The sequence below is a fragment of the Symphalangus syndactylus genome, chromosome 8 (assembly GCF_028878055.3).
Source record: "Symphalangus syndactylus isolate Jambi chromosome 8, NHGRI_mSymSyn1-v2.1_pri, whole genome shotgun sequence".
NCBI classification, from domain to species: Eukaryota; Metazoa; Chordata; class Mammalia; order Primates; family Hylobatidae; genus Symphalangus; species Symphalangus syndactylus.
The window spans coordinates 124,238,851-124,258,800 of record NC_072430.2 but is presented as its reverse complement, the minus strand read 5'-3'; the positions used below and the strand labels follow the sequence as shown (position 1 = coordinate 124,258,800).

Below are 19,950 nucleotides of genomic sequence, written 5' to 3'. Positions count from 1 at the left end.
GTGACCTTGAGCAGACCTTGAGTGCCCCCACCCCCACCGCCCGCTCCTCGGCTGCACTTGAGGGGGCCTGGGGGATGATGATAAGGCCCAGCTCTGGCCTTCTGTAGTCTTGATTCTCTCTTTTTCTCCCAAGGACTCTCCTTGACTCAAACCTCTCCCTGGTTTTGATGACCCTGAAAATAGAATTCTTCCAATTCCAAATGGATAAGTATGACCTGAGAAACCAAAGATGGAACCAAGAAAGTGAGGCAGACATGAGACAAGGAGTGTGGTTATAATGAGCTCAAGGCCTGTGCCGGTCTGGTCTGTGAAAGGTGAGGTGAGGTCAACACCCCGGGCAGAAGTCATGGGGGCCACTCTAGTCATGGCATCAGGAGTGGTTCCAGGCACATCTCTGGGTCCTGAGGAGCCCCCCAGCCCAGGGCTGGGCTCTGCCTGAGGCCCAGGTGTCAATCCCTAAGGTCCTGGGGTCTCTGAGGGGCACTGTCTTCAAGGGTCACACTGGCATGTGCAGCTCATTGTACTCATCCTGGCCATCCTCATCGAAGTTTGGTTCAGCATCTTCCGAGTCCAGCTGCAGAGGGAACAGAAGGTTGGGGAAGGCAGGGAAGCAGGCTCATCCCCTCCCATTCTCCAACTCCTCCTCCAACCTGCAGCCCTCCCTGCTCCCTGACCTTTCCTGAGCCTCTCTGCAAGTACCATGACCCTGGGTAGCAGCATTACCCTTGGCCAAAGCCTTAGGTCACCTCCCAGACCAGATACCTGGCCCCTCCTGGTGATAATAATAATGATTATTATTAGGAAGCTCTTTCCTGAGGCCACTTCTAGTTGCTGTGGTACCTTTGTACACCACGTTTGAGTATGGATAAATTGCAAAAAGATGTCTTTTCCTCTAGTTGACAAAAACAGGGCTCAGGGTGGACACCAGTGCCACATCAACCCTGTAGCCTCTCAGCTGGATGTTTTTGGTCAGGCACCACCTGCACAGCTGTGTGCAGCAGCCCCGTGCCAACTCCCTTACAAAACCACCATCCTAAGGCCTTTACCTGGACTTGCACTTGACCCTCCCAACAGTCCTATAAGGTAGGGTCTATGATTACCCCTATTATACAGGTGAAAATAAGATTTTGGAAGGTGAGATAACTTGCAACACAAGTTACACAAGTTTCACAACTAACACAACTAGTGGGTGGCCAGAGATTGGAACCCAGTGCCCATTTGCCCTAATACTGTTTCCCCAGACCACCACCCCCTTACCGCCTGCAGCTCCCTGTCCTGGAAGAGCCGGGGCAGAAGGCAATGCCTCAGAGGCACCGTGAGCAGCAGCAGGAAGGGAAAGGCGAGTGAGGCCGCCGTGGACTTGACCACCCAGAGCAGTGCGATGCAGCCCAGCTGGATGCAGGTGAACAGATGCATCCGCCACGTCTTTACCTAGGGGAGCAGCCAGTGGGCCTCAGTGCACAGCGTCCCGGCCTGCTCCCACCCACATCGTGGGGAATTTGGCTCCCAGGTCCCAGCTTCTCCTTCATATTCATCCCGTCCATCGATGCTCCCAGATCCCTCTGGATCCCCTTCCCGTCACCCCACTGCCCTACTCCCATGCTTCCCGGCCCTACCTTGGTCACATAGGGCTGCTCAGGATGGTGTTTTGCCGGCATGAGGATGAGCAACAAACGCTGGGACAGCTGGATACCAGACAGGGACGTGACCCCCATGTACAGGAAGATCCCAAAGAGCACAGCCAATGGGATCCGACGCAGCACAGCCCCCATGACGATGGACAGGCCTGGAGGAGGTGACACAGACCAGCCTGACCCTCAGACAGCCCCCGGGAGGATGGACAGGCCTGGGGGGAGGCGACATGGACCCACAGGACCAATCAGCTTGGCCTTATCACCATGAACAAGAGAAGGGGGGGGCGGGCGCATTGGCTCACGCCTGTAATCCCAGCACTTTGGGAGGCCGAGGTGGGTGGATCCCGAGGTCAGGAGATAAGACCATCATGGCTAACATGGTGAAACCCAGAGAAGAGGGGGCAGGACAGAGAGCCAGGAAAGGACTCCGGGAGTAAGGGGTAAGGGGCTAGAGGAGTGTTGGGAAGCAGGTTTGGGGGTCAGATCGAGGGCAACACACAGCACATTGGGAGATTCAGGGTCAAGCCTGGGATAGTGAAGATGTAAGGCCATGGGGCCCAAGGAAGGGGGTGTGCAGGGTGGAGGCGGGCTCTCACCCACGAGGCTGGCGATGAGCACACCAGTGACCCGCTGCTCCCGCACCTCCTGGATCTGGGGCTTGTCACCAGGCGCGATGGCAGTACGCATCACTGTCAACGCATTGACATGGGTGACAGAGCGGACTGTGGCAGCTGTGAGCCAGGGCAACCCAAACAGCCCACAGAGCCCCCCTAAGGAGCCAATGAGGAGCAGGTCCAGGTGGAAACCGGAGCCCTTGAGCAGCCTCCGCGCCTTCTGGCTGACGATAAGCCTGCAGGGAGAAGGTGGGGAGTGGGGTGTGGCTGGCCTGGCAGGGGCAGGGGACAAAGACAGGCATGCACACAGAGACGAGATGGTGGGGGGAGGACGTGCAGACAACAGTTCTCCCCAGGACTGCCAGCTTCTTCTTTCAAGTTCCCAAATTGAAGTTCTCACATTGAAGCAAATGTGAGCCAAATTCTCATACTGTGAATATTTAAAACACCACAAAAGCCAGATGCCAGATCTTACCACGTTATTGTGGTTTAACCAAAATTAGATACATGTGAGCATCTCTGGGTGCAAGCTTAGACTGCTAGAGTGTTCTGAGCACTGTCAAGTGCCACCCTGCAAACAGTGGTGGCAACAGATGTCATGTCAAACCATCACGGGGAAACCATGCCCCTGCCCCGGATGCCACTGCTCTCTGCTCCTCCCCCACCTCCTCCCCACCCCTGCCAGCTCCTCCACACACACTCTCTTCCTCAAGACTTGCCACCAGCTCCCACTCACCCAGCACCCCAATACTGATAATGATGTCCCTGCCATAACCCTGAAACCAAGCCAAGGAGCCAAGGAGCTTGGCCTCGTCCCTCCCACCTCCTCCTCCCATCTCTCTCACGCCGTGATCTGTGTCTCCATGAAGATCAGGATGAGGACGAGGAGGGCGGGGACAGCGGCTGCCACCATCATCCAGGGCGGGAAAGGACGGGCACTGCCCAGGGGTGGAATGAACCAGGAGCGCTTATCGGGAGAGGTCACTGAGAGCCCTGTAGGCACCGTCAGCTTCTGCATGGCAGGAAAACAGGGTTCAGGGACACAACCTCCCCATGCTAGGAAGCCCACCAAGCTGCGTCCCCATTTCAGGACTTCAGGGAGCTGGGGTGTGAACAGGTTAGGGGGAAATTAGTTTTGCATCCTCCAAAAGTCACTGTCCTTTCAAGGATCCAATAGAGGGCAGGGAAATGAAGCGACTCCTCCCTGAGCCCCAGAGCTTCAGGGGACCTGTGTGGGATACCTGTCATTCTGCTCCCAGCCCCACACCTGCTTCTCTCGGATTCATCACTCAGGCTCCCTGGGGAAGGCCCTCAGCCCCCAGGGCGGCCACTCCACTGGGAAAGCTGAGTTCAGGCCTGATCCCAATCCCAGGGCCCATGGAGGTGTGTCGTGGGCTCCCTCTCCTGGCCTGGGGGTGAGAGCAGCTGCCACAGGCTGGGGCTCCCTCACCTGCGTGTAGGTGTCTGTGATGGAGTAATCCACCAGGACCATCACCAGGATGGAGATGGGGATGCCAAAGTCCCCGATGATTCGACGAGCCTTGAGAGGGGCAGGTCGGGGAAGGGAGCAAAAGGTGGAGGCAAGGTCAGCAGGCTAACACGGGGCTTGCCATCTCTGGCCCTGCCTGGGTCCAAGCTGGAGCCAGAAGGCCCCCCCAACTGCCTCTCAACCCCACAAGTGCCAGCGCGGCCTGGGAGGCTGTTGTCTTGATTAGACTTCTCTGAGCAAAGGGCAAAGAAGACACCCAGGGAAGAGGCTTCCGAAGGGGTGAGGGGCTGCCCGGGCTGGGTTTTGGTCCATGGGCTGATCGGGGAAGGGGTGCAGCCTCTCTGGGGAGCTCCCACAACAGGAATTGTGGGACTCTTGGGGGCTCCACACCCAGCAGCCATGCACCTTGCCCCCCAGGAAGCGGCTGTTCCTGAACTTGCGCAGGAAGAAGGCGATGAAGAAGGTCCCGAGCATGAGGATGAGTGAGAGCAGTGCCGTATTGGGCTGGTTCCTCGGGCTGGGTGGGCCCTCGGTGGGGGGCAGTGCACTGCCATTCGGCTCCAGACCAGAATCCAGGGCCCCCTCAGGGGGGTAGAACGGCAGCAGTGGGTGCTCTGTGAATACCTGTGTGTGGATAACAAGGAGGCCTTGTCACTCACCTGGCAGGTGACCTGATTTCATCGTCATCAGCACACCTGTGAGAGAGAGGGTGGCCCCTCAATACCTGGTCAGACAACAGTAATGCACAGACATCCAGCTGCACCACACACACAACACACAACACACATACAACACACACAACACATACACACACAACACGCACAACACAAAAAAACAACATACCACATACACACCACACACACAACATACATCCACACAACACACACAACATGCACACACACGCACACACGTGCACACACACACCACACACAACATACAACACACACATCACACACACAACACACAACACACCATACTCACAACACACACACACACACACACACTCCTCTACAAAAGGTGACCCAAGGACACCCAGCCCCTTAGCACTGACAGCTCCCTCCCCATCACATACCTGTGCAGGAGAGTCCTTATTACTAAGCCTCCAACCAGGTGTAACCTGGCACCCACCCCCTGGGTCTGACTCCCTCCCCTTCAGCTCAGACCTAGCCTAGGGTGTCCCTAGAACCCCTCACTCCCAACACAGTCCCTCTCCTTGTCTCCCAGTTCTCCATACCTCCCCCTCCCATGCTGTCCTCCCCAGGGCAATGTCCACCTCCATCTCTGCCACCCCCAAGACCTCTCTGGACCTCCACCTTGTAGAGCTTGTAGAAGGTCTCATAGATGAAAATGAGTGAGATGAGAAAGGCAAAGATCTCCTGGGTGAAAGGCGAGATGTAGCGGACCAGGAAGCTGCCTTCGGCGGCCACCAGGGCAAGGACGAAGACCACCAGCCAGAGGCCAACCCATACCCGGCCAGTGAGGTACTCCAGGTCCTGGGCTCGGCAGAACTAGGCGGGGGTGGGAGCAGTCATTACCCACAGGTTGCCTGCCCTGGGTGTCAGTGCCCCCTGGAATAGGCAGTGGATGAACTCCGAGGAAGAGGGAGAATGCAGGGACCCATCCCCTAGGTAAGGAAGAGTGTGGGGCAGGATGTAGGTAAGGAAGAGTGTGGGGCAGGATGTAGGTAAGGAAAAGTGTGGGGCAGGATGGATGGAGCAGGGCAAGGCTTCGCCTCACCTTGAAGAAGGCTTCCTCAAACACGAGCAGCGGCCCAGAGAAGCCAACCACGAGCAGCGGCTGAGCCCCCAGCAGAGAGAAGAGGACGCCGAGCACAGCAGTGGACACGATTAGCTCGGACACGCCCATCAGTCCCTCGGTCTTCTCTCCTGCGGCAGCACGGGCAGGATGGCCCTAGCCTGGCTCTGTCTATCTGCCCCCTTCCTCGTCTAGCTTGTCCTAAACTGGGGCCCCCAACAAAAGCAGAGCAGCCCCTTAGAGCGACACACAGGGTCGCTTCCATACCCCATTGCTCCCAGACCCTCCCCACTAGCCCCCAATGGTGATCACAGGATCCCCCATCCCTTACACCTCTCCCACACCCTCACTTTATAGCCCCCCAAAGGTGATCTCTGGGATTCCCTGATCCAGCATCTCTGTAAGGTGCTTACACCTTTGCTAGCACGTCTAACCATTGGCCCCCTAATGTGATCACACCCAGACCCAGAATCCTGCAAGTGACACTGGGACCAGAAGTGACTAGAGGAGCCCCTCAACTCCCCAAGCCCCAGGCCCTTACCCAGCAGTCCCCCAAAGGTGATGGCAGGGCTGAGGGCTGCGAAGTAGATGAAGAGCACAGCGGCCACACACTGGGAGTGCAGCGCATCTCGCAGGTCACTGGGGTAGTGCGGGTACCGGCGCCTCACATCCCGCACAAGCCCCCCAAATACCAAGCCCGTCCGCAGCAAGGGGTCATCTTCAGGGGTTGCCTCAGAGCCCCCCAACTCCAAAGACAGTTCTGGGGGAACAAGGGGCTGCTGGGGCACAGACCACTCCCTCTGGCTTGGAGGCCCCGGGCTTTTGGGATCAGGGATGCAAAGGACTCCAGGAGTCAGGACGGGGCTGGGGTCACAGCCTTAGGGCCCTGGGATGGGGGAGTGTGTATTGCGGGCACTCAGCCCCCAAGGGTCTGACCTTTCCCAGGGGCCGTGTAGCCACCCCGTGTGGTCATCTCGACTTTGGTCTGTTCACGCTCTCGCCGCTTCCTAAGCAGCTCTCGCTGGAAAGCAGCCACGGAGCGCAGCAGGTCACGGCCCTCCACCTCGGACGGGGGGATCACAATGCTGCCATCCAGGAACTCGCTGATGGCGCTCAGGAGGTCTTGCCGGTCATCTGCCTGGTAGGCAGCCTCATGAAACAGCTGGGGGCAATGAGAGGGCCAGGACCCTCAGGGACGGCCAAGGGAACCTCCAGGAGGGAGACTTGAGGCGGGTGTTGGGTCACTGAGCTACAGGCAGGGTGGACATTCAGTCGTAGATATTGGGCCAGTCCAACAGTGTTGGCTGTTGGAACACTGACACCCATCCCTGCAGGCCAGCAAGCCACTGCCCCAAAGCCCCAGGTGCCCTCCATTCCCCCAGGAGATGCCAGACTTCCACATGCAGCAACTAAAGGGATAACGCCTGGCAGAGCAGGGGCTTCCAGAGCCATTCCAATTGGACCAGCTACACCTTACAGGCTGATAAATATTGTGAATGTTGCCCCTGGCTAAAGGACGCTCCTATCTAATCCCAGGAGAAGCCACAGCAAAGACCAGCGCATCCAGCCCTCCTGATCAAGTCTCACGTCACATCCAAAGCTCTGGGGTCTGGGCTTTTCCCATTATGTCACCATCCCCTCCCACAGCCACAGCCCAGGGCTCTCTCTTCTCCCCTGAGCCAACAGCTCCCCCCACCACCCTCCAGGGCACGGCCTCCACCCAGGGGCCTCTAGCACCCTTGCCTCTATGGGCACCACTGTGGACAACGAGAGGGACAGGGGTAAGCAGGGCCTAGGAGAAGAGGCCTTGAGAGCCAGCATGCGCCCAACCTTGTCAGACATAAGGGTGGCAATGGAGCGCCCAAGCTCGTGGTAGTCAGTGCTGGTGTGGCTGGGCCCCAGCATCACGAAGAGGAAGCGGACTGGGACAGGGACCTCAAGCACAGACTCCAGGAGTACAGCCTCATTCAGCCGCACAAAGGCTGCTGCAGGCTGCTCCAAGAAAGGCACACAACCTAGGGCAAGAGGAAAGCACAGGGCGCTGGGCAAAGAGGAGCAGTCAAGGCGAGCCCTGGGGCAGCTATCTAGGGCTATCATGGACAGTTGAGCAGGTTGTAAACTGTGCAAAGAAACCCCAGTCTAAAAGGGCACTATTCGCTTATGTGTCTACACATTGAGTACAATTCGCCAACAGATGGAAACTCAGGGTATTAAAGAAGTGTTGCTTTTTTTTCTAACTCCAACTCCAAGATAGCAGAAAACTGGACAGGAAGCAGGCAGGGGACTATAAAAGAAAGGGCTGGGCTAAGACAGGTTGTGAGGAAGAGTAGGGACCAGGTGGGAGCCTGGAGGGAGATGGAAGAGGTGGCCTCCAGGCCAGAGCTCAGACAAGCAGGCCCCCAGGAGAGGCACACACATGCTGCAGACCCTGCCCCCAGCGCCCGGCCCTCCTCACCCACAAGCACAACAGTGGCCTCAGCATCTTCAGGGATCTTCTCCAGCAGCTTCAGGCTTTTCCCCCGATGACCATCTCCCCCAGCCATGTGGAGGGGCTTCTGAGGACGCAGAACTGGAATAGGGCTGGGACCCAGACCGGAGGCCATGGCAGGCCCTCCCAGCCCTGGCTCCAGCCCTGGCTCTGAGACCTCCCTCTCCCTCCCAGAGTAGGCAGGTACTGCACTGTGGCCCCACCAGCTGGGATGTGGACCCTGCCTCGACGTCCCTAACTACCACCTCAGCCTTATCTTGTTTAAACAGCTCCTGTGGGTCTGCCACATCATCACATTCAAACCTCCTGCGTCTCAGGGCAGGGACCCCTCATGCGGGTCTCCTCTAGGTCCCCCAATGCCCAGCATGATGCCAGCAATCCAACCTTCCCAACCCGCTCAGTGAAGTCGTCGATGACCTCGACTGAAACTAGATACCCTCTCAGTCCCCTGGCCCAAGCCAAAGCAAGGACACTGACCTCCTTGGCGTCAGGGTCATGTGGCCAGAGTGGGGCTGGCTCCCCCAGGTCATCAGCCATGGTAGGCACCGCCCCATCAGGGCCATGGCTGGGAGTTGGGTGATGATTCCCCAGAACTGAGTTCATGCTGGAGCTCGATGGGTTTCGGGGAAAGAAGCCACTGTCCTTGTCATCGTTGGGATGGCTGGAAGGGGCAGGGTGAGGCAGGTGAGGAGGAGAGGCTCATGGTAGACTGAGGTCATGAAGTGAGTAGTGGAGGGTCAGGGCCTCCATCCCTCTGCCTCAGTGTAAAAAGAAACTTTCTAATGATTGAAAGTGTCAAAAGATAGAAATGAGCTCTCTGTCACTTGTGGTATTCAAGCAGAGGCTGGGAGCCACTCGGAAGAGGCTGTGCTCCCAGAAGGGCAGCTGAGCCGGACAGGCCCCTCCCAGGGACCCACCCCGGCACCTGTGCTTCAGTAGCAGGGTACGTAGGACGCTGGCCCTGTCCTCCGGCCGGATCTGGTCGGACACAATCATGGTCTCCACCACGAGGTGCGCAATGCCTGGCAGGGTGGTTTGCTCCAGGTCCAGGAGGGCAGCTCCTAGGGGGACAGTCAGGCACAGAGAGGGCACAGTCCCATCAGACAGGAGAAATCTCCTCCCACTCTGCCTTGCCCCCCAAAAGCATGCAAATGTGCTGGAGGGGCCCAATGTACCCAGGTAGATACACAGCTCCATATTGCCACAGGCCAGTCAGAGAGGGGCCGTGAAAATGGAGCATGGAAACGAGGGCAAGGCCCCTCCCCACCAAGGAAGGGGAAGCCATTTGTTGACTGACCGCATGCACCAGATACAGCCCTGCCCCTCGGGGCTCACGGGCCACCCAGGCAAATGGACCCCATAGTCCTAGGTGGCAGCTGATCTTGCCTGTGCCCAGGACTCTGGAGAGTGTTCCTGGGAGCTGAGCAGCCTGGCACAGACTGAAGAGGACATGCAGCCTCAGGCCAGGCCTGGGGGTCCCTACCATGGGCGATGGTCCTTCTGAGCTCCAGAAGGCTACGGAAGGAGAGCGAGGCAACATGGGGCTTCCCCCAGCGCTCCGTCTCCTCCTCCACGTCCTCCTCAAACTTGATCCAGCGGGCCGTCTCCCGCCAGTGGGGCTCCTGGCTGCGGTCCAGCATCAGCTCGTTCAGCTCCACAAACACCTGGGGGTGTGCCAAAGGTAAGGGCCCGGGGGCCAACAGGTGTGGGGAACACCGCGATGGGGCAAGACGGGGGGGCAAAGAGAGGAGGGCTCCAGGGCCGAGGGGCATGAGGAAGCCACAGGCCCACCCACTCAGCATTCCGACCTCATGAGGCCTCCGGTCCAGCTTTTTCTTCTTCTTCTTCCTTCGAAGGATGGGGGCCAGGCCGCTGGGACTGCCCCTCCCGCCCTGCGTCCGGGACGGCTTTTTCACTAAGTGTCGCCGCACACCAGGGTTGTCCTCCAGTCGGTGACCTGCAGAGAAGATGGGCTTGGGGGTCCCACAGGTCCAGCTGGGGGCCTCGGGGTCACGGCCCAGCTCCTTCTGCCCAACCCATCTACTTGGTAAGCTCTAGAGTCACCAATAGGCCATGCCGACGGAAACCACATAATCCCATGTGGCCATTTCATTGATAAGAAGACTGAAGCTCAGAAAGAGGGAAGGACCTCCCCATGGTCACCTGGGACCACCGGCCAAGGTGCAATCCAAAGGTAGACCCAGCTCAGTCCACAGCCCCAGCCAGACCCTCCAGCCCCTGCCATGGCCACTGCCCCTCCCTCTCCGTCTGGGTCCCATGACAGGCACTGAGTCAGAGTCCCCAGGCACTGAGCCCCCAACACTTTCCGTGCACTCTATCTCAACACCCGCGTCTCCTCCCCGAAGGTACACAGCCCAGTAGACTCAGGCAGGGCTTCGCTCCCTTCCTCCTGTCTGCCCCACCCAGGCCAGCAGCAGTCGGGGAAAGGCCAGCAGCCCCGTTACTCACAAGTTGGTGGCCCTGCCATGGGGCCCAGCTGGCCCCTGATGGACTCCCACAGGTCACCATCCTCAAAGTCCAGCACAAACATCTCTAAGTCTTCTGGGGCCAGTGAGTCTCGAGGACTGGGGGCTGGATCCCTCCCAAAGCCCCAGCTATTGGTATCCCCAGACCCAGGGCTCAGTGCCCCATTGGGCTCAGGGTCCTCCTCCAGTGGGCTCGTCATTCTCCCGGTGGCCGAGACCTCGGCCCCCGCTCCCTACCAGACCCCTCGGCTCTCCTACAAGGTGGGAGCCTGGACAGGGTGGCTTCTGTCCAACCAGAGCTGAAGGTGGCACAGCCTCCCGACCCCAACTCCCCACGTCCACAAGCCTGCTCCCTGCGGCATCCAGCCCCCACCCTGGGTCTGTAAATACGCCCTCCCCCACCCCCCATCCTGCTGCTACTGCTGCCATCGGATTGTTCCTGTCCCTGTCCTCAGGCCCTGGCAACTTTCCATGACGTATTGAGCTCAAAGCCCTACCCTTCCCCCCACCCCGCCCACACACTGTGGCTCAGAGGAGGGGGAGGGATCAGTGATGCCCCTGGCCTGGGCACAGAGCCCCATGGGTGATGACAGGTGGCACAGAAACCAGGGCACTGATAAGATGGAAGGAATGTGCCGAGATCACAGCCAGGCCCCCCCACCAAGGGTAGTGGGATGGGAGTGAGGGGTCCTGACACAGGGAGAGGCAGGGGTCTGGGGCAATGGCTCAGACTCAGGGCCTGGTTTGGAGGGGATCAAAGAGCTAGGAGACAAAGAGTTCACCCTGAGAAGAGGGGCCTTGGGGAGGGATACAATGATGTGAAAAAGAGAGCTGCCTTTTTCTAGGGGTGACTCAGAGGACAGAATCAGGACTGAGGCGTGAGGTGTCAGGAAAGGAAATCTCAGCTCTGGCCATCAGAGAGGGTGGCTGGGTGAGGTAGTGAGGTCCCCATCACTGGCCACATCCCAGCAGACAGGGATTCAGAGAGGACTCAGCCCTGAGCAGGGGACAGCTCAGAACCTCTCCAAGGTCACTCGCAGGCTGGGAGTACATCGCAGTGGACCATGGGGGCTGCCACAAGGTCTCACTCACTCTTCATGTCGTCCAGGTCTGCAGAACCCAGCATCTGGGCCTCCGCCTCATCTGTGGGCACCTGCTGCTCTGGACCACCTGGGTTTCCCAGGGCACTGCCTGGGCACAGTCGCTCCCGCAGGTCATAACTGGCTGATGGGCTCCAGGGCCGGCTTTTCTCCCCAGTGAGTCGGGAGGCCCGGGCCAGGGGGCTGGGGGAGCTGGGGAGGCAACACAGCAGCCTTGGACTTGACAGGGCCAGGTCGGTGGTTCCATCACCGTCCCTCAGCTCACAGCAGGGCCTGGAGTAGACCCTGAGCATGAGATCCAGGCCCCTCCTGGGCAGAAAAGGATGCTGACCCAGGCCCCCTTCCCCATCGCGTGGCTCCCCCTTTCCTCCACCTTTCTCCTCACCCTCTCTACTCTGTCACTCTCTCCCGGGGAACTCCTAACCTCTTCACTCTGCTCTTCTCTGTTTTTCTCCCTCCTTGTTCTCTCCTCCTTGTAAATCACGAGGACAGAGAAGGATCCCCACCCCCCTCCCACACCCTGCTCCTCTTTTCTCAGGGTCAGAGCTGGGGACACTCCCCAGGGTCAGGAAGGAGGTGACTGCCAGGAGCTCTGGACCCTGCGGCTCTGGGCTGGGCCCTGCTGAGTAGAGGCTGCAGCCAGTACCTGCTGGAGTGCTGGGGGCTCTTGTCAGTGTGTGGGCCCACCGAGGGCAGGGGCTTGGTGACAGCAGCCCTCCCTCGGAGGCCTGGACTGTCATCCTCGTCACTTCCAATGGAGAACTGCAGACATAGAATGTGCCCTGGGGCCTTGCCCCGACCTACCATGCAGCCCCCAACCCCACCCAGCTTCACACAGGCCCCCAACACGCGCTCATCTCCTCCTCTCTGCACCCCTCCCTGACCCCTGACCTGCCACCCCTCCAAAGGGAAGCCCCTACCTTTGCCTTCTGTGGGGTCCCTGAGGGTGGGGGTTCCACAGGTTCTGCCTCAGATTCTCCTTCCTCTTCCTCCTCTTCCTCCTCTTCCTCATCCACTCCGGCTCCCCCCTCCTCCTGGATGGGAGGGGTCCCCTCGGAGGGGGGAGCAGAGGTTTTCTCCTTCTTCCTCTTTCTCCTGGTGTGCCGGGCAGAGGTGGGGGGCAGCCGCCGCAGCTTGTGGGGTGGAGGCAGGCGCGCTGAGAGCGGGTGGTGGGTGTGGTGGGATGTGTGCCGGTGAACTGGGGGTGCAGGAGATCCAGTTGAGGCCCCCACAGCAGAAACAGGGGCCCTCCCCACCCGAGGGCACACACCTTCCAGCTCAAGGCCGCAAACAAGGGCACCCTAGTCCTTCCTCCAGGGCCATGACCCCCCAACACCTGTGTCCACGTGCCTGTCATTGATGAGGTCTGGTGGTGTGGGAGGAGAGGGTGGATGGACAGGGAAGGTCATGAAGGGGGCTGGGAGGGGAGACGTGATACAGCAAGGAGGGGAAAGGCGGAGTTGGACTAGCCGAGGTGGGACAAGGAGGGAGTGAGTGGGGACGAAGGGGAAGGGGAAGGTCACCGTGGAAGGGCCCAGGCCCAGCTCCCTAGATCTCCCCTGGTCTGGGGCCCACCTCCCCTGGCAGGCGGACAGGCGATGGGTGGGGGAGGCAGGATGACTGAACACGGCATGTGGCCCAGCACAGAGTCCAGCACAGTGTCCGGCACAGGATGGCACTGGGTGACCAAGCCGGAGGTGAGCGCGGTGATGGTGGCGATGAAGGTGATGGTGGCGAGGGCGGCCGCACTAGGGGTCCCCAGGCTACCCACACTCAAAGTCCCGCTCGCTGTAGCTGCGGCTGGGCTTCTCGGGGTCCCAGGCCGGGGGCTTGCTGATGAGGTCCCCAAACCTGCTCACAGCCAAGGTCTTGCCCAAGTCATCGTCCTCCTCCTCCACGTCTGGACTTAGAGGGGGCTCCTCCAAGGGCACCCGAACCTGCAGGCCCAGACAGCCTCTGCTAAGGACCCCTGACCCATGAAGGCCCCACACCCACCCCAACTCCAAGCCCTAGTTTGGAGAGCTCAGCAGGCTCTCGCACCATCGGGCCCCCTCCCCTTGCTCCCAGGCCTGTGTCAGCATCCCAGAAACCACCCTCTCTGGGCTCCCAGAGCTTGTAAAGAGAGAGGGCTATGGATCTGGAAAATACCAAAAACCCCCCTCTTTCTCCATAACCCCCAGCCCAGCTCATCCCTGGATCTGGGGGGTCCCGAGGTCGGCCAGAGGACTCCTCTGCCCACCCTAAAGTCCCTCCCCTCTCCTCCCCCATCTCTCCACCGCCCCCGCGCGCGCCGATCACCTGGGGTAGGGGGGAGGCGCCCCCGGGCGGCGGGATCACTCCGTTGGCCATCGCCAGGTAGGCGGCTGGGGACGCTCTCTCTCATTAAGGGACCCGAGAACCGGGTGAGAAGGAGGGACCACTGAGGAGGCCTAGCGGGGAGCCCTGGGGGAGGAGGGCGGGGTCAGGTTCCTTGCGCTGGCGCCCCCCACCCGGGAGCCGGATTCACGCTCCCGGCCCAAGCTCCCCTCCGAGGCCCAGCCACGCCCGGGACAGCCCGGGTCCCCCGCCCTGCCCGGCGCGCCCCGCCCCGCGGTACCTCGGGGCTCCGGAGCCTGCGAGGCCCAGGCGGGCCGCCGCGCCCCATGTCCCCCGCGCTCGCTCCGGAGCGCAGCCGCGACTGCAGTCCGGCCTCTCGCAGCGCAGAGCCGGGCTGGCCGGGCGGACGCAGGCGCCGGAGCCCGCAGCCCGCGGCTCCACCTCCTCGCGCTCCGCTCCGCACCTCCGCCGCCGCCGCCGCCGCCGGGCCGCACAATGGGAGCGGGCGGGCCGTGACTCACCCCGCCCCGGCCGGCGCGGCCCCCACGCGCGGGCCCCGCAGCACCCCACCTGCCCGTGCGCCTTCTCCAGGTGCCCCACGCATGGCTGGGGGCGGGGGCGCGGCCCGAAATTCCCACAACCCCCCAGATTCGCTCCCCCACCCTGCTTTTAGCCTCCCCTACCCTCCAGAGCCCAGGAAGCAACCCCCTCCGCAGACACAGGCCCCTCCAGTCTTGGGAACAGAGCTCACAGACCCCTGGAAGCACCCACCACCTCCCCTTTCATGTCCACCACAGCCTTGCCCCTCAAAGGCCTGGCTTCTGTCGCCTGGCACCACCCAACGTTTGACCTTGACACAGTACCTCCCCTCCTCCCGCCTCAGCTTCCCCAGCTGTAGCGAGAGGGGCCTGCAATAGGGGTGTTCCAAAGTTCTATCCAACTCTAAGACTGTGTGGCTCCGCTTCCACATTTCCTCCCTTCTCCCCCTATCCCTTCGGTCACATCTCATTTTCCAAGGGCAAAAGGTCTTTCGAAGGAGCTACCGGACCCCAATCGGCCCCTATCCCGAGATCAATGAAACTGGACTTCTACACAGTGCGATGCCCATAACAGCCCTGTGACCTTGGTACTTCACCCTGTCTGACCCCTGGCCTCATCTAGATCTCAGCTCAACCCAAGGAAAGATTTTCTGTGTGCATAGCCTTCCAAGGGGAAGGGAACTAGGATCTGTTGGACGCCCACATTATCTTGTGTGTGCTCACAGTCCTGTGCTAGGTAGGCCCTCTCCAGACTGGCTGCCTCGTCTCAGGCATAATAATAAGAGGAGATGTTATGATTCCCATTTGGTCAGCAGAGGACAGTGGAGACTCAGGGAGGCTCGTTACCTGCCATGGTCACAGCTGGAAAGCAGGCTGCCGACAGGTTTGGGCATCATTATCCATGTATTGAAGTGACTTTCCAAGCCACAAACAAAATTTTTAACTGAAAGAGATGTGCCGTTCTCCTAAGTCTCACAGGGTGAGTCCCAAGGTGGGAATTCCTAGAGTATCACAAGACTTGTCCCTCTGAGGTTCTACCCACCCCAGAGAGGATGCTGAGCACAGGTCCTCAACTTTTGGGAGCCCCAGACCCCCATCCTTTCAGTTGGAGACCCACATCCCACCCAGAGTCTGAAGCTTCGTTCTCTACCCTTACAGACCTTCCTGTCTCCTCCATCCCTCTGAGATGATGGAGTAAAATCTCCCCTTGAAGAGCCTCTAGACGCCCATGTTTATCTCTTTCTTTCCAGGCTGGGGGGAGTAAGATGATGCTGACACCCACCAACTCATTTGATGAGTTGGTATTTCGTACCAACTCATCCTATTCGACATAAACGCATGCTTTCATTAGGCCCGCTCTCGTCTTTGACATCCTGCCTGCGGCGCACCTGTAATTGTCAGTCCCCTACAGTGCGTTCCCGATAGGGTCTTCATTTCTGTGACAAAAGAGCACTCCTTGCATGCACAAAGGATGGCCACTCTGGGTATGTGTCAGCGTCTAGCTTACAGCCTGTAGACATTGAAATGGTGACAGGAAAGGTGACAGCAAAGGCTGAAGCCAGCGACAGGCCAGCTCAGAGCATTAGCCAACTGTCACACCCTTCCCCACAGTCCAGTCTCACAGGAACGTCCCCACGCTGCATGCTGGCACCCCAGGACACTTGCCTGCACATGCAGCAGCACCACAGCCTGTCCCTTAAGTCCGAGGGAGCAGGAGCCATCCCGCCACGCCACCCAGATTTGGAGGCAAAGCACACCGTTCTCTGGGCTCCCCATGAATGGGCCAGAAGCCCTCGGGTGGATTCCTCTCATGCTATTCCCTGAAATCACTCTGTGGGTCCAGCATGCTGGGAACTAGACCAGTATGGCAGATATTTGTCATCTGTGGCCACCCAAATCTTTGAAAACCCACTTTTACATTTTGATCATTTCTCATAAGTCCTCTCTTGCCAAGATAGAAGCCAGAAAACCCTCGCAGCCAGGGCGCAGATACTGACCTCAGTTCCACCAGTCAGACTCACCTGTGTAAGACCTGAATTTAGAAGTGAGCAATGTGCACAGGAGACTCAGACTTCTGCAGGCATGGAAGGCAGAGAAGTTCTCATGTTGTAGCTGGTCATTAGTCCTTGCTCTCTATTCCTCCCGAGAATACACTCTAATCCTCATTATTTTTTAGTAAATTCCTTTTCAGCTTAAACTGGCTGTTATTTGCAACTTAACATCCTGACTGCTAGAATCAGGGGAATGGGCTCTAAGTCTAGGTCATGGGATGAGCAGGCACCAGACATTAGCGATGCCAACATCAAGGAGATGGCAGAGAGGATGTGAGGGAATGGCCCTCCTGTTAACAGGCCTGGGTAGCCCCTGCCTGTCTTATGATTACTATGTCATTCGCCATCATCTCCATCCAGTACTCTTAAGGATAACCACGATGATAACTTCATTATTTTAAATGCAGGTAGTGCTTTCCGGCTTACAAGCCACTTTAATATTCATATTCTCATTGGTTCCTCACAACAACTCTCTGTGGTAGAGCATCTTAACCCCATTTGACAAGTGAGAAAAATGAGGCTTGGTAAGTTTAATTGGCTTGCCCAAGGTCTAAGGCTTACAGGCAACATGGCCAGAAGCAGATGCGAGGGCTTCTGGCTTTATGTCTTGTATTTATCCTCCTATATCACATACCACAGTACCTCCCCGCACCATGTCTTTTTTTTTTTTTTTTTTTTTTTTGAGACAGAGTATCACTCTGTCACCCAGGCTGGAGTGCAATGGCACTGCAACCTCCGCCTCCCGGGCTCAAGCGATTCTCCTGCCTCAGCCTCCCGAGGATCTGGGACTACAGACGGGCACCACACCCAGCTAATTTTTGCAATTTTAGTAGAGATGGGGTTTCACCATGTTGGCCAGGCTGGTCTCGAGCTCCTGACCTCAAGTGATCCACCCATCTCGACCTCCCAGAGTGCTGTGATTACAGGCATGAGCCACCATGCCCAGCCTCCCCCACCACGTCTTGATGCCCTCCCACAACTGTTAGACCTTCCATGCCATGGGCACAAACTGAAATAGATCACTAACTTCCCAGATCGACTTTTCAAGGAGACTGCATCTATGTGACTAGTGTCTGTATAGGGGAATAGTTAAATGTGAGACCTCTAGAGCCAAGCTGCCTAAGTTCATAGCACAGTTCTGCCACCTGACAGTTGTGTGACTTTGATCAAGTTATTTGCCCTCTCTGGGACTGAGATTGCCTATCTGTCAAATGGCTATAATAACAGGGTTCTCGAGAGGATGAAATGAGTTCATTTGTATAAAAGGGTGACTGGCCTATAGTAAGTGCTCAACACTGTTAGCTAGTTTCAATACTACTACAAATCTAAGAGACAAAAGTACCAAAAAGTCCTCAAATAACTTGCATTGTGAAAAATGGTGACATGTACACATGTAAAATAAGCAAAAGCTTGTCCTTACCAGAGTAATAATTCTAAGGGCCATATTAAAGATGACAGTTGCAAACTCTAAGAAGGTGGGGAGACCCAGAATGACTTTTATCCCCACCAGGGTAGATTGTGACACTCTTTGGTCATGGACCAATCTTTGCCTTGGAAACCCTAACTTGGCAGGCTGGAGAGTTTCTGGAATAGAGCAGGGTATGGGTTGAGCTAGCCCCAGTTTCACTTAGACTCTTGCCAAAAGTATCTCCCCGCTCACCAGAGCACAGCACCCAGTACCATTTGCTGCTGACTGGCCTGGTGGTGAGTAAGATCTTATTTTTACACAAGAAATAACATGGCATTGAGAAAGAGCCCAGACTCTGGAGTTACAGATGCTATATATAAAATGCCAGTTCAATGCTTGGCACAAAGTAGGTGCTCAGTAAATGACATTCTTATTATTTACTATTGTTGTTACTCTGCGGTGGTTTATCCCATCATAATTCATGGGTTGCTTGGTAAATTTGGACTCAGCTTTGAAATAAACCCAATCTCAGGACAGCACCAATGTCCCTGAAGTTTCTCCCACCCCTGCAGAATCCACCTTCCAGCTCTCGTCTTCACTGATGTATTTGGCTAACATAGAATTTTGAAATATGGATCTATGTCCTTGCATGCTCCTCTTCTGCCCCTACCCAAGCAGGTAACCTGTTTTAAGTTTTGTTATTTGGGGCGAATGGGTGGGACAGAAAGCAGAAATCGCCTATGAGCCCTTCTGCCTTTTGTTCTTCCAGGGCCAATGCTTTAGGGAACCAAGGGAGGTTTGTGAAGGAAGAAAGAGGAAGAGGGTTAGCAAGAGAGACAGTGTCTTGGCTGGAAGATGGGGAAGGAGTGGAGGAGCAGACCCTTTGACCTCCCCCATCAGCAAAGCAGGAGGGTCCCCAAGATGCAGAGAGGGGAGAAAGTGAAGTTGGTGTGTCCTGCTAACCCTGTGGGATGGGGGCTTGAAATAAAATTAGGCTGTTTTGCAAATGTTGTAAAGTAACATTTCACGCACCCAGTGTGTAAACTGAAGCTCACACACTCACTCAGAACTCCATGCCATGTTGCGTATATATTGGTGAAAAAATCCTGGTCCCTGTTCTTGGGCACCTTAAAGACAACAAACAAGCAAACACAATTTATAATTAAGAAACATGGCAAAGGCCATGAAGGGAAAGGCCAGTTACAGTGAACATTCAGGAAGTAGGATTAGGGACATCCTCTGTAAGAAGGTGACAAGGAGGAAAAACCTGAAGGGAATGAAAGAACTGGCCATGCTATGAAGGGTGAGTTGGAGAAGTGGGGAGAGAAGAACATTCTAGGCAGAAGGAAGAGCCCGGAAAGGCCCTATGGCAGGAAAGAACAGTCTGCCTGGATATTTAGATGATCTGGTTTGTGTTTTCCTGGAAGAATGTGGTTTCCCTGGAAGTTGGTGCCACAAGGAGATGAATAGAAAAGGACTGAAGGTCAGGTACGGTGGCTCACGCCTATAATCCCACCACTTTGGCAGGCCAAGGCAGGTGGATCACCTGAGGTCAGGAATTCAAGACCAGCCTGACCAACATGGTGAGACCCCATCTCTACTAAAAATACAAAAATTAGCTGGGCCTGGGGCACACGCCTATAATTCCAGCTACTCGGGAGGCTGAGGCAGGAGAATCTCTTGAACCCGGGAAGCGGAGATTGCAGTGAGCCAAGGTTGTGCCGCTACACTCCAGCCTGGGCAACAGAATGAGACTCCAGTCAAAAAAAAGGAAAGGGACTGAAGGGTGAAGTAGGGTGGGCACTCTGGAAGGCCTGAGAGGACACAGTTGAGAGGAAAGGGCACAGATTCCAGACAGATGGCCCAAGCTTGACATCTAGTATCCCCTTGGTGAGATTCCCTGTATTTAACCTGAGCCTCAGCTTCCTCACCTGTGAAATAGAGATCACACTTTTCATTCCGGGTGGTCATACTGAGTGAAATAACGTGAACAAAATTATTAGAGCAGGTGATCAGCAACAGTCACTATCACAGTATTCTCCTATTGTAACCTTACCCAGCCTTCGCGAC

The 19,950-nt window shown here is 57.2% G+C and overlaps 1 protein-coding gene across 2 annotated transcripts; it reads right to left on the bottom strand.

Annotated features, from left to right (window-relative positions):
• Positions 1–253: 253 nt before the first annotated feature.
• SLC4A3 (solute carrier family 4 member 3) lies at positions 254–14,281 on the bottom strand. Of its 2 annotated transcripts, none has more exons than XM_055290769.2 (23): positions 14,163–14,281; positions 13,865–14,008; positions 13,338–13,503; positions 12,487–12,764; positions 12,213–12,328; positions 11,559–11,839; positions 9,789–9,937; positions 9,464–9,644; positions 8,906–9,041; positions 8,458–8,641; positions 7,948–8,047; positions 7,323–7,507; positions 6,429–6,654; positions 6,034–6,252; positions 5,475–5,623; positions 5,051–5,245; positions 4,143–4,361; positions 3,699–3,788; positions 3,094–3,260; positions 2,231–2,484; positions 1,617–1,786; positions 1,258–1,431; positions 254–574 (listed from the first exon to the last, which is right to left on the bottom strand). In XM_055290769.2, the coding sequence occupies exons 2-23, from the start codon at positions 13,913–13,915 to the stop codon at positions 497–499; spliced, it is 3,768 nt and encodes a 1,255-aa protein (XP_055146744.1). In that variant the 5' UTR covers positions 13,916–14,008; positions 14,163–14,281; the 3' UTR covers positions 254–496. The 2 variants fall into 2 exon arrangements, with proteins under 2 accessions (XP_055146744.1, XP_055146745.1); XM_055290770.2 differs by having other exon boundaries at positions 11,559–11,758; positions 14,163–14,280.
• Between the last annotated feature and the right edge of the window lie 5,669 nt (positions 14,282–19,950).

Excerpts from the sequence above, each read along its gene's own strand:
- SLC4A3 (XM_055290769.2), bottom strand. The coding sequence starts at position 13,915 with ATGGCCAACGGAGTGATCCCGCCGCCCGGGGGCGCCTCCCCCCTACCC. Across the intron at positions 13,504-13,864 it reads GCGCCTCCCCCCTACCCCAG|GTTCGGGTGCCCTTGGAGGA; the intron begins GTGATCGGCGCG and ends CTGGGCCTGCAG. Across the intron at positions 3,261-3,698 it reads TCACAGACACCTACACGCAG|AAGCTGACGGTGCCTACAGG; the intron begins GTGAGGGAGCCC and ends CCTGCCATGCAG.